At 45.6% G+C, this 13617-nt stretch overlaps 2 protein-coding genes and 1 long non-coding RNA gene across 3 annotated transcripts; 1 reads left to right on the top strand and 2 right to left on the bottom strand.

The window, feature by feature from the left end:
- The first annotated feature begins 1760 nt into the window (after positions 1-1760).
- On the top strand, positions 1761-3939 carry LOC139055395 (uncharacterized). The gene is made up of 4 exons (XR_011511721.1): positions 1761-2127; positions 3016-3185; positions 3368-3444; positions 3620-3939. It is a non-coding gene; the product is annotated as an uncharacterized lncRNA (long non-coding RNA).
- Positions 3940-4139: 200 nt separating this feature from the next.
- On the bottom strand, positions 4140-5323 carry LOC139055397 (uncharacterized). Its single transcript, XM_070532855.1, has 3 exons — positions 5189-5323; positions 4806-5113; positions 4140-4671 (listed from the first exon to the last, which is right to left on the bottom strand). Exons 2-3 carry the CDS (start codon positions 5090-5092, stop codon positions 4287-4289), a joined length of 672 nt encoding a protein of 223 aa, XP_070388956.1. The 5' UTR covers positions 5093-5113; positions 5189-5323; the 3' UTR covers positions 4140-4286.
- LOC139055396 (uncharacterized) lies at positions 5212-7176 on the bottom strand. Its single transcript, XM_070532854.1, has 4 exons — positions 6806-7176; positions 6017-6177; positions 5868-5936; positions 5212-5332 (listed from the first exon to the last, which is right to left on the bottom strand). Exons 1-4 carry the CDS (start codon positions 6947-6949, stop codon positions 5230-5232), a joined length of 477 nt encoding a protein of 158 aa, XP_070388955.1. The 5' UTR covers positions 6950-7176; the 3' UTR covers positions 5212-5229.
- Positions 7177-13617: the final 6441 nt, after the last annotated feature.

Here is a 13617-nt window from a genome sequence, read left to right on the forward strand (position 1 = left end):
CATATATTTTGCTTTACTGATCACTTGATCACCATTGCTTATATACAGGGTACTGTTTCACGTTACCTGAACTATATACGTATATACACGTGTTTCAGCTAACTTTACTCAGTTTAAAAATATGCCGATGCACCATATGACGATGCGACCAAATGCATGTTGCTCAGTCTTGTACGTGTCACGCTATTCTTGTATTTTTCCTAAGTAGTTGATTATTCAAGAAAATTAGCCATTCTGAAGGAACAAAGCGAAAAATTCCAATTAGAAAGTTCTAGAGCACTTAGCAAAACGTCCGATTAGGCAATTTCTAACTTTCTATGTATTAAGTGTTCGTGTTTTTCAGCTTACTGCGGATGCCCGCGAAATGCAAAAAATATCACCTGACATGCCCGCTCGCGCGCCGTGCTTGCAGCGCTCCCAAACGAGCATACCATCGAGCAGGGTGTGTTGCCGCTTAAAATGCGACAGGGCAGTGACGAAGGTGTTGGCTGTGGTATTGACGCCAGCGACGTGCTTCCCTCGCTGCGGTTCATGATGGCGATATGCAGACGAGTGTTCACATCCGTTAAATGGTATGTTTTCGCTTGTGCGCAGAAGGCTTCGGAGCAGTGCAATCACGACTCGCAGGCGAGCATGTCACGTGGTGCTTTTGGTATTTCGCGAGCATCCGCAGTACGCTGAAAAACACTAATACTTAACAGATAGAAAGACAGAAACTGTTTATTCGGACGTGTTGCCAACTGCTCAGCAACTTTCTAATTGGAATTTCTTTCCTAACTTCCTTGCTTCAGAAGTGGGTAATTAGCCTTGACTAATTAGCTAAAATATAGAAATTGCGCGGCCCGCTACATACCAAAGGGAGCAACGTGCATTTAGTCGGGTCGTCATAGAGGGCATAGAGTTTGCACTCGGCCTGAAGTTGTTAGCAGAAATACCCTGCATATATATATATATATATATATATATATATATATATATATATATATATATTTATATATATTTATATATGTATTTATTTTCAATTCTGCCAGTCTGTTTATCGAGACCATAGGAGATGGGCATATTGTTACAATGTAAGCGTTGATACAACATTATTCATAGAACATGTGAATACAAAGTACAATAAACTAGATACGCTACATGTAGCTACACAGTACAGTCTCAAAAAAATACAAAATGAAAAAAACAGAAAGACATAGTTTCATGCATATAATTAGTGAAGTCAGCTATAACAATAAAACACATGTTATCAATGCAATAAATTGTCATTCGATACAATCTCGTGAAATATAAATGCAACACAACCATTTACAACCTAACAGTGCATGACTTAATACAATCTAACATAACATTTCCCTTATAACATAAGCATTTCCCTTATAAAGTTATAAAATCTCCAAGAAAATCTAGAAAACCATGGATCGCTAAACAACAGTTGAAGGTTATTAAAGAAAAGCACCACAAGTACCATTCATTTTTACGGACACGTTCTGAGATCGCATTAAAGAATTAAAAATTTATAGGAATTGGTTGAATTTTGAGCTAAAGCAAGCGAAAATGCACATTATCAAAGTATTTTTGGGGATGTCAGTCGACAGAAGCCAGATGTAACGTGGAAATTAATCAATACTTAAAGCCCGGAATACATGGAGCGAATAACCGGCGTCCGAGCGACGAACTTCGTCGGGCGGCGAACGCCCGACGGCCGGCGTCCAAAAATTTGGCGCCCGCCGCCGACCTGCCTGTCCAAATATTTTCGTCGGGCCGCCGGAAGCGTCGAGCGCGCAGCGGCGGACGACAGCCAATCGGGAGGCGCCAGTTCCGATCGCTAGGCATGCTGGTCTTTCGCGCGCGGGTCTTTTCTCTTCTGCAACCACGTTGGTGTCTGCGCTAGTGTTGATGTCTGCGCCGAACAAAAGATGAACTCGCAGGAAAGTGGAGAAGCGGTAGAGGTGGCGCCTAGGCCCTATTTAAAATCGGCCCGGCTGGAGTATAACGATAAACGCATATCAGCCGTTCAGAAGCGCCCCACAATATGGGACTGCAGAAGGGCCGACTGCAGAGACCAACGGAAGAAAACAGCTGCGTGGCAGGATGTCGTCGCTGAAATCGGTGGCGACCCAGAAGGTAAGTTTTCCATGTCGCATTGAAGTGACTGTTCCTTCATGTAAGCGAACGATGCGCACAGTACCCTCGGTCAATGCATTGCCTCGGTATACGGGCGGCGCGGACAGGTGTCAGTGTTAGGCCCGTGTCATTTGGTTGCATGTAAACAAAACGTTTTCCGCTTCGCGGTTTGCCTGCGGCGTTCTGTTTTTTTCCTTGCGTTACTACTGCCAGCAGCAGCCAGCAGCAGCCAGCAGAGTCATTGGCAAACCTTCGTCGAGTCTTACGAGTTTGAAAACGAAATGACGGCGACCGTGTACGTCCCGTACCGGTTGCCACTACCGTGCTGTAAGTTGCCCTTTGAAACTCCGTATTGCGTGCGTGCGCGCGCCTCTTTGTACCTGTTTATATGCTATTCAGCAACGGAAACGCATGTCTGCCGGAGTCGAGGGATTGGCGATGTTACCTGACCACTACCGGCGTCTCTCTTCTGGAGTATACAGACTCCGTGCCGCCTGTGCCACGTACTGTACCATCGGTAAACGTTTCCTTCGTCCGTGCGACTGCTTTGTAGCTCGTGAACAGGTCGCGGAAAGTAGGCTTCGAACTAAGTCGGCACCTAAATGTAGATGACCAAAAAGCAGTAGCTGCTTGCATAGAAAAGTGAAGCCTTGGCCAAAAAAAAAAAACGGTACAGGCGGAGCGTACTCGTGCAACAGGAATGGCGACGCCACTGACGAATTGCTGTTGCTTAAGAACTTGTATAAGGTAATATGTTAATACTGTATTACAGCGCCTAGATGTTGCTCTAACACTCCCTTCCGCACGTACTGTTTGCTCACTGCGACATGTCTCTTGCCAGCATATTTCACCTTTCTGTATTTTGATAATGACATTTTCATATATTAGGTTCCACTGCCCAAGCTCGCTGGAAGAGCTTGAGGGACACATTCTCAAAGAAGCACCCTACCTGGAAAACTGGTGCGCCAAGTGGGTCTGGGGCAAGCGACAGCAAAGAAGTCCGCTGGCCTTATTTTAAACTGCTATGTTTTTTTGAAGGATTTAGTTGACATCGGAAGGTAAGCGTCAAGTTCAAATAGTTTTAAGAAGTAGAAATTTGTTCTACTGCTGGTATATCATTTATATGTTGTTGAGCTGCTAAGTGTTCTTATGACATTTACCTTCATATGACCTTTCCACAAGATGGTGTTTGTGTACGCTGTAATGTATAAGTTGCTAAGCAGCATAATTAATTTTTCAGCACTACAAGCAATATCCCGCCAGCTGAGGCAGAGAGTGCAGAAACCCTCCTGATCAACATGTGCTGCCAAAAAGAATGTAAGACATTTATTTATCACTTCACATATATATCAAGTTACAGTGCATATAAAAACAAACATGCTCAGGGTTTCCATGTCTTCACATGTCACATAGTATTGTGTAAGTATTTCTATGCCTGAGCCACTCTTTAGAGGAAGGTAGCAAGAATTAAATTTAGCCGCTTTTCTTGCAGACACTACCGACGAATGCAGATCCCAGGCCACCGAGTCACCTGTGCCTGGGACTTCCAGCACAACTGACGAGGAGACGTCAGTCGAAGTATGCCGAAGTGCTACGCCAAAGCGAACACAAGCAGTCGCAGCGAAAAGGAAAAGACACAAGCTGGATGACGAAATTGCAACTGTAGATCATCTGCTTAAAAAAACATGAAGATGCGCCTGCTGTTTTTGGGCAGCTTGTTGCCCATAAATTAAGAAAGTTTTCAAAACGACAGCAGTCGGAATTGGAAATAGAAATTTTACAGTTGCTGAACAGGCACGACTATGAGTGAAAATAAAGTGTATCCTATTTGTTCACTGTGACCTTGTCATGTAAATATCAAACCAAAGCTATTGTTCCTGGCACAGCCGTCATCTCCTGCAACAGAGCTGCCAAACATATGGCGCAGAATTTCTCACACATAAAGTACATGCAGTTATGAAAAAGCACAATAACACTCTTGTATTCGAAATAAAAATTGCATGCGACTTGCATCATAGGTTCTTGCTTACTGCTTCGCATTTCGTGAAGCAGTCACATTTCGTGAAGTGAAGCAGCCACAACCTTCGCAAATGCTTGGCATTTCGTGAAGGTTGTGGGTTCTTAGGTTGTGGATACTAAAGAACTCATTCACGCAGCTTTCAGATGTTACTAGATGGGGTAGGAAGGTAAGTGTGTGCCCACTGCCATGGCACAGCACCTTCCGCCATAAAGTAGTCCGCAAAGAGGTCGCAAGTCTCAGCAGCATCCACCGTGTGGTTTCTTGATGATGTTCCAGCCAAGCCACACAGCTCGCTTGTCTGAGCCTCTTCCCTCCACTGGCCTGGGTTGACGTTCCCATACCGGTCTTCACTGTCTACGTAACCAGGCGGGGAATACGTAGATTTGCTCATTGAGCACAAAAAGTTATGCAGCCCGCAGCAGGCCAGCACAACATGGATTGCATTCTCTGGCGGGATGTTGAGGGGGCCAAGAAGGACTCTCCATCGTGCCACCAGAATACCAAAGGCATTTTCGACAATGCGCCTGGAACAAAACATTTAGCAGGTTAATAATGTGCTGTTCACAGACTGTCCAGTTATATAAATATTAACAAGCATGGCTGTTTTATTTCAAACACGACCTCTACATTGCAACCAGAACAATTATTTTCATGTTACCTTGCTCTGCTTAGCCTATAGTTGAATACTTTTCGGCTTGGCTGTATTCCTTTTCCGGGATAGGGCCGCATAAAATCCTGCCTCAACTGAAAGGCTTCATCACCCACAAATACGTGAGGTGCCACCTTGCTGCTATTTGGGAGACGTGCTGGGGCTGGCAAGCTTAGGCAATTGTTCGCAAGGTCCTTGCTAAATGCTGTTGCCTTAAACACGCCCCCATCACTGTGTCGGCCTGGAGCCCCAACATCTATCATGACAAATTTATAACTGTCATCTGCCACTGCCATCAACACAATGGAGAATGTTCCCTGAAAAATAAAAAAAAAAGCGAATACAGCATTGTCACATCTAGCTGCAATAACCTTCGCGCATGATTTACATACCTTGTAGTTGTAGTAGTTGCTACCAGAGTTTGGAGGTGCCTTTATTTGTATGTGTTTGCCATCGACGGCTCCAAGGCAGTTTGGAAAATTCCAGCGCTTTGCAAAGCCTTCTGCCACTTCCTGCCAGCGCGCAAGTCCTGGCACCTGTGTCATTGAAAGAGACGTACACATGTCAAGGTTTACAGCACAGTTTGTTGGCAACTCGCATATATCACTTGAGTTTGTTGTAGCCACATTCTACCCGCTACATTGAAGACCATGAGATATTGTTTCGCCTTTACTGATAACCCATTGCAGTGGCTTAGTAGCTGCCATGTTGCACTGCTAAGCCAAAAATCGTGGGCTCGATACTTAACCATGGCAGCCATATTTCGTTGGAGGCGAAGTTCAGAACTCCCATGCACTTGACATTTTGGTCCACATTGACACACTAAGAGCCTGAATTTCTCCACAGTCCTCCCCTTCGTCGTCACCTATACTCCAAGTCTTTCCTAAGCTATGGTAAGCCCCATAAATTACGGTAATTTGGCCCATAATGCTACGAAACCATAAGCTAGTTAGCATTAAGTTCAGCTGCCGATTTGTTTATCCATAAATGCTTGTGCAGCATATACTTACAGGCAGATAAAGTGACTTTAGTTGCTTCCACAATGCTCGGCAAGTGTCATGGATGACCAACCTACAAGTGGCAGGTGCCACACGAAAAACCATGGCGACTTGCTTAATGGCCATTCCTGAAGAGAGGTACCTGCATGAAAAAGCGAGTTTTCACATAAACGCTGAGATAAACTGAGATAAAATAAACATTGCTTCAATGCCTTGCCATACCTGATGGTAATGGCCAGTCTCTCTTCTGGGCAAAGTGGTTCTCGGCACAAGAACTGCTTGACGAGGTCATTTTTGACAAGCTGGTGCAGGAAATCGAACTTGTCTGGCAACATCCGATAATATTTGAAGAACATTGGGGGGTCCTTCCTCATGTCCTGGAACTGCAGTAAATGCAAACTTAGACTGACCTCTTCCGTACAGATTCTTTCGCATGCAATACAGTATTTGCGCCGCATTTAGCGCAGCTTGGTGAATGCACTGTTCTCTTGTTTTTTGCAAGATTAGTTTCCAATGTGTGCCATTTTCAGGCGCTTATTGGTTTCAAATTGTGCCGCACACATTCTGCGATAATCACCTCCCTGATCTACATCTGAAAAAATGAACGCAATCGCTCTAACCACTTAACTTTTCGTGAACTAGCGCCAGCACTCGATAAAAACTGGTATTGTCGCAGGAAAGTTCTATCTCTTCACTGTGTACGCATCGCCTGTTTGGGATCCAAGCTGCAAGCCGCATGAATTACTTCGTGCGGGGTGGGCGTGCAACGCGGTGATTAAATTTGCTGCAGCCTATGCGTCTTAATAAATGATCAATTGTGTTTCCATACGCAAACCATAACTCGCAGCAGTATGCATAATGCTTGCAGCGCTTCACCAGATATAAGATGTTCCCTGTTGAAAAGGTGCGATTTTCAACTAGTCCGTGAAAGGAGCACCGTTGACAATAAACGTAGTACGAGCGATGTGAACGGAAATTTTATAATTATTGAGCATACTGAGCGTTACCCACCGCAGTGTGATATTCTCCTTGCTTCCTCCTTTGTTGCCATACAGGGTGGACACATATCTGCCTCTTCCTCTTCTTCTCAAGATCGCTCAATTTCAGAAGCAGCAGCTTCTTTTTGAGGAGCAGAAGGCGCCGGACGACACCCATACCGACGCTGAACGCACCGGCGTGGTCTCCTTTGAGGTTCCGGATGGACAACACCGTAGGCCTTTTAACAGTTGCTTAACAGCAGAATGGCAATGCACACGCCCGTCACGCAAGCACAACACCGCACCCCAATAACAATAAAAACCACAATAACCACCACACCACAATAAAAAAGAAGTTTGACAACACTCGCACTCGCTTTCCGCAGGCTTCGACGAACAACAAAAACAGCACTGCACTATGTTGGCTGATAAAACAACCAACGCGCCGTCCGTGCATCGCATTACGAAAAAGAAAGTTAAAACGCAGTAAAAATACTGGATCATTTCATATTACTGTTTATACGCATTTTTTCAGTTATAAAAGTGGTATATGCCACCTTTAAAAGCGTTTATATTCGTTTCATCGTTCACCACAACGCATATGCCAAGTCTGATAACACTGGCGCCAACACGGCGAACCCGCGACGGCCTCCGCCCGCTGTTCGCCTCATGTATTGCTATGCAGCGAATCTTCGACGTCGTGCCGCCGCGTCCCTTTTCGCCGCGCCGTGTTCGCCGTGAAAATTCGCTCCATGTAGCCCGCGCTTTACTGGGTCATATGAAGAAAACCCGTGTCCCAAATAGAATAGTACACAACGGTTCCGTACTCAGGGGTAAATCACTTGCAGATTTTTTCAACGAGCACTTTGTAAACACCGCCCTAGCATACGCCGGTCCCACAAATACACCCTCTTCCACCAAAGGTATACTTCACACTGTTCAGCAAACTATTTTTATGCAGCCCATTGATGAATATGAAGTTTACCGTACCTTCGCTAGCTTACAAAATTGTAAGGCAGTCGATATTGAAAATGTACAGGTAGAGCCCATAAAATACTGTTTATACTACATTTCTAATTTACTGTCACATATATTCAACCTAGTGTTGCAATCGGGAAGCTTCCCAGAACGTATGAAATGTGCCAGGGTTTCAGCAATCTTTAAAGGTGGTGATCACAATGTACCGAGTAACTATAGGCCAATATCTGTATTGTCTGTTTTTTCTAGGGGTCTTGAAAAAATTTTATTCTCTCGCATGACAACATTTCTTGAAAAGTATGATGTTTTAACAAATGCACAGTTCGGATTCAGAAAGGGGAGATCAACAGAGACAGCTCTACTTTCATTAAAGGAATACATCCAAGAAATCATAGAAAATAACATGTTTACGCTTACTCTATTTGTTGATTTTAGCAAGGCGTTCGACTGCCTTGATCATTCTACACTGCTTGGCGAATTGCAGTCTTATGGTACACGTAGTAATTCTTTAAATTTATTACAATCATATCTCAGTAAACGGCTACAGTGCACATGTATAAATGGCGAAACCTCAACCCTCTTATACAATAAATTTGGGGTACCGCAAGGGAGTGTGCTGGGACGACTTTTGTTTAACATCTATATTAATGATATCGCAGATTTAGACAGAAGCGCAAAATGTATTATATATGCAGGCGACAGCAATATTTTAATAGAAGGATGTGATATAAACCAATTATCATCACAATGTTACGATCTACTAAAGAAGCTATCTATATGGCCTAAGGAAAATCAACTTAAGATTAATGTAACAAAGACAACGATTATGACATGTCATGCGGAATACAAAAAAGCAACATTAAACCATAACATTATTTTTGAGGATCGAAAAATAGTTATTGTTGACTGTTAAAAAATTCTTGGTGTTCGTTTTCATATACTTTAACTTGGGATACACATGTAAGCTATCTATGTAAAGAACTATCCTCTGTGACAGGAGTACTGTGTCGTTGTCGCAGCATGCTGCCAGCCTCCGTCAAGCTACTGATATATTATACCCTTTTCAATTCACTCCTGATCTACTGTGCATTTGTCTGGTGCACAACTAAAGCCAATATAAATAAACTTTTGATTTGCAGAAAAAAATTATTCGTCACATCGGAAACCCAGAACCTTTGTATACGACTAGAGATGCATATAAATTGTTTAATATTGTCAGTGTGGATCACATTTACACATACCCAATATTATTTGTGATGTAATTTTCTGAGACATCAGTAAAGAACTTCATTGAACGTCTAGCATGCTTAGAGCACGTTCAGCCTAGAATAAACACAAGAGAATCTTACAAATGGATTAGTCCACATTTCCGTACATGCTGCTACAAACACCAACCATTAGCCTGCAACTTACAGTTTATTCTCAACAAATATGTAGATATTGCAGGTTACAATAGGAAGCAACTAAGACAATATTTAGTCAGTTATGATATGTTGTTTCAGTGATAACATGCCGTTTTCATTGTCTTGTTTTTGCTGTTTTTGTCCTGCATATATGTATTTCGCTGTCATTACTCAGGTGCACTATGAGATATTTATTTATAATGCAGTCATGACCATTATGTTTCTGTCTATTATGTTATGTAGAACGGAGAATTTTCAGTTGGCCAGCCCCAGATTTAACTTGGCCCACTTCCAAATTTATTTTCGCCCATGTCCAAATTTCAAGTTGGCACACCCCGAAATTTCTGAAGGAGCGCTATGAAATTTCAAGTTGGCCCAACGGCACATTTAGGCTGTGGCACATTTAGGCCACACGTGTACAGACATCGACCGAGTCCTACGTGTCGTACATTCTCGACGTCTTGGCCTAATGCGCCAAGGCTGACCCGAACATGTCTGAGGAGGATAAGGTTATTCACGTCCTCAAAGGCATTGCTCACGACGCCTTCAATTTGCTGGTGTTTACGAACGTCATTAGCGCCGATACCATTCTGAAGGAGTGCCGCCGTCTCGAGCATGCTAAACGCCGTCGGGTAACCCAGCACATCAGGTGACTTCCCAACACAGCTGCTACGTCATCCTGTGAAGACCTCTTCCATCAGCCGTCTCGATGTGATAACTTGACCCGCATCATTCGTCGTGAGGTCGAAGCGGCACAACCAGCGGCCGCTTCATTCCCGTTACCTGATCATTCTCCGTGACAATCTCCTTGATCCAGGCCGTCGTCCGTCAAGAGTTGTCCAACGTCGGCTTGCAATCCATTCGTTCCGTACGCTCAGAACTTTCATCTGCATGCACGTCCCCACCCTGCTCTTCTTACTCCTTTTATGGACAGCGGAACCCTTCCGAATGGCAAACCATGGACGACAAGCCCATCTGTTTTAACTGCCGACGCATTGGACATGTCGCTCGCCACTGCCGCAGCCGCTGGACTTCTCCGATGCGCTATTCTCCTGATTACCACTCTCGTCCCTCTAACGTGCCATTTTACTTCGTTCCTTCTATGCCCGCCCATCATCCGACCCTGCAAAACCTTTGACACGACCCCGCTACTCCCTCCCGCCGCCAATCTCATGTATTCGGCCGGGCATGTGTTCTGCCCGGCTCACCATTGCTGAGAGACACACCGTCGTTCTCTTCACCGTCTTCGAGCATTGCCCTCACGAACTCATTCTCGGTCTGGATTTTCTTGCCAATCATTCTGCCCTTATTGATTGTTCGGCCGGCTCACTTCACCTTGACCTGCCTCTTCTTGCCTAACCTGTGGACCCGCCTCCAAGCCATTTGAGCGGCAGGGATTTTATTCGCCTACCTCCTCACTCTGTGACACACGTCGACTTGTTGTCCTCATGAGCTCTACCTGACGGCAATTACGTGGCCGCACGAATTCCGGCCGTTATGCTTACACATGGTGTTACCGTGCCGCACACTGTGCTGAAAATGACTGGCAACCGCACCTGCCTTCTCCTTGTAAATTTCGCGCTAAACGCGCAAGTTCTGCCTCAGGGGAACTCTTTGGCTATAATTAGTGCTTTGCAGGATGATGAGGTCGAGCTATTCACAGTGGAAGATCGTTACAGCTCAGCCCATACCGTGACGTCATCGCACGGTACTGACGTCGACACTGAGAAGATGGTTTCCTCTGACCTTACATCTGCTCAAGCTGAAGCTTTTTGCTGCGTTCATGAAGGCTATCGCGACATTTTTTTGCTTTGACAATCGACGCTTAGGTCAAACGTCCATCGTGACCCATCGCGTAAATGCTGGCGATGCCAACCCTATTAACCGACGCCCATATCGTGTTTCTGCATCGGAACGATTTGTTATCCAACAGGAAGTCAAAAACATGCTTGCAAAGGATATTATCAACCCTTCCTGTAGTCCCTGGGCATCTCCCGTCGTACTTGTCAAAAAAAGGATGGAACGTGGCGCTCTTGTGTAGATTATCGCCACCTGAATAAAATCACAAAAAAGGATGTGTACCCTTTGCAACGTATTGATGACGCTCTAGACTGCCTGTACGGTGCCACGTATTTTTCTTCTATCGACTTACGGTCCTGCTACTGGCAGATAACCGTCGACGACATGGACCGAGAGAAGACTGCATTTGTTACCCCTGACGGCCTTTATCAGTTCAAGGTGAGGTCTTTCGGTCTCTGTAACGCAACCGCCACCTTCGAACGAATGATGGACTCTGCTTCGGGTGTTCAAGTGGTCCACCTGTTTGTGCTACGTGGACGACGTCACCCTTTATTCGCCCACATTCGACACGCATCTACACCGTCTTTCAGCGATTCTTGACGTGTTCCGCCGCGCCGGTCTCCAGTTGAACAGGAAAAAATGTCACTTCGCTCGCCGCCAAATCGCCGTCCTTGGACATCTCGTGGACGCCAGAGGCGTGCGACCCGATCCGGACGAAATTTGCGCTGTTACGAATTTTCCTGTTCTGAAGTCTAGCAAGGACGTTCGCAGTTTCGTAGGGCTGTGCTCTTATCTCCCACGCTCTGTGAAGGATTTTGCGACCATCGCACGTCCGCTTACCGACCTCTTAAAGAAAGACGCCCCTTTTTCTTGAGGTCCTGACCATGCCGCATCTATTTAGGAGCTGACTACTCGCCTTACCACGCCTTCAATTTTGGCCCACTTTGAACCATCTGCAAAAACGGAAGTTCGAACTGATGCCACTGGTCACGGCATAGGATAAGTGTTAGCACAACGCCAGCGTGGACATGATCGCGTTGTAGCCTATGCCAGCCGACTTTTATCACCCTCCGAGCGCAATTATTCAATCTCAGAGAGCGAGTGCCTCGCTCTTGTGTGGGTTGTTGCGAAATTTCGTCCATACTTGTACGGACGCCCCTTCTGTGTCACCACTGATCACCATGCTTTCTGCTGGCTATCCTCGCTCAAGGACCCAACGGGAGGACTTGCTCGCTGACGTTACGCCTGCAAGAATATACCTTCTCCGTGGTATATAAGACGAGACGCTTGCACCAGGATGCCGATTGTTTGTCCCGCTACCCCGTCGATAAACCGGCTGATGCGGAGGCCATCGCTTGCGTTTTCTTTGTGTCCCAGTTGCTTCAAATCGGCAACGAGCAACGGCGCGATCCTTCATTACGAGCCCTTATCGACCGTCTGGAGTCAACTACTGGCGACGCCTCTCTCTGGATGTTTCTTCTGAAGGAGGGGGCATTATACCGCCGCAATTTCAATCCACACCGCCTTGACCTTCTGCTCGTCATTCCATCGCACCTGCTCTCGAATGTCACCCAGCAACTTCACGACGCTCCCTTGGCTGGACACTTGGGCGTTTCGCGCACATATGAACGTGTACGCCGTAGATTCTTTTGGCCGGGTCTCGCCCGCTCCGTGCGGCGCTACGCTGCCGCTTGTAAGCCCTGTCAGCGCCGGAAGAAGCCCTCCACACCTCCAGCTGGATGTCTCCAGCCGATCGATATCCCACCCGAACCCTTTTTCCGTGTTGGTCTAGGCCTTCTTGGTCCAGTTCCTGTCTCCGGCTCCGGAAATAAATGGGTCACCGTCGCTACTGATTATGCTACGCGGTACGCAATCACCAGAGCCCTCCCGACAAGTTGTGTTACGGACGTTGCTGACTTTCTTCTGTATGACATCATTTTTTATTTCTTTATTTCTTTAGGATACTTTCAGGGCCCGAAGGCATTACAGAAAGGAGTGGGTGAACATAACAAACCATTTGTGCAATATACAAAGACAGATTCAACGTGGCGTTTCATGAATGCTGGTTTTGAAGGTGTCGGTATCCAGGATGGCTGCAACGGTGGCGGGAAGGTGGTTCCAATCTTTCCTTGTACTAGGGATGAATGCATTACTGCAAAGTTTAGTACGTGAAGACGGCACACCAACTTTGAAACTATGGTCAGAGCGAGATGATATGTATGACGGTTGGGTGATGAGCTGTTCTTTCAACAAAGGGTTGTGGTGGTATATTTTATGGAATAGCGAAAGGCGGAAGCATCTACGACGGAAAGAAAGTTCTGGCAAGTTAAGTGTTGTCTTCATTGAGGTAACGCTAGCATGTCGGGAGTAGTTTGATAAGATGAAACGCGCTGCACGATTTTGAATGGCTTCTAAGCTGTTTATGAGTGTAATGTTAGCTGGGTCCCAAATGGCGCATGCGTACTCTAGTTTGGAGCGAACTAATGTTTTGTACAGAGTTAGTTTCAGTGCAAGTACAGAGAAGTTTCGGCGCAAATAGCCCAACATGCGACTGGCATTCCTACATATAATGTCGATATGCATGTGCCAGGAAAGGTTGCTGGTGATGTTTAGTCCAAGGTATTTGTACGACGAGACAACTGAGAGAGGGCTATTATTCCGGAAA

The sequence above is a fragment of the Dermacentor albipictus genome, chromosome 2, assembly GCF_038994185.2.
Source record: "Dermacentor albipictus isolate Rhodes 1998 colony chromosome 2, USDA_Dalb.pri_finalv2, whole genome shotgun sequence".
NCBI lineage: Eukaryota > Metazoa > Arthropoda > Arachnida > Ixodida > Ixodidae > Dermacentor > Dermacentor albipictus.

Bases quoted from the DNA above. Each gene is read 5' to 3' on its own strand.
- LOC139055397 (XM_070532855.1), bottom strand. From the start codon at position 5,092: ATGGCAGTGGCAGATGACAGTTATAAATTTGTCATGATAGATGTTGGG. The intron at 4,672-4,805 runs GTAACATGAAAA...GTTTTGTTCCAG, and splicing joins TATAGGCTAAGCAGAGCAAG to GCGCATTGTCGAAAATGCCT.
- LOC139055396 (XM_070532854.1), bottom strand. From the start codon at position 6,949: ATGGGTGTCGTCCGGCGCCTTCTGCTCCTCAAAAAGAAGCTGCTGCTT. The intron at 6,178-6,805 runs GTGGGTAACGCT...CATTTACTGCAG, and splicing joins AAGGAGAATATCACACTGCG to TTCCAGGACATGAGGAAGGA. The intron at 5,937-6,016 runs GTATGGCAAGGC...TTTTTCATGCAG, and splicing joins AGACTGGCCATTACCATCAG to GTACCTCTCTTCAGGAATGG.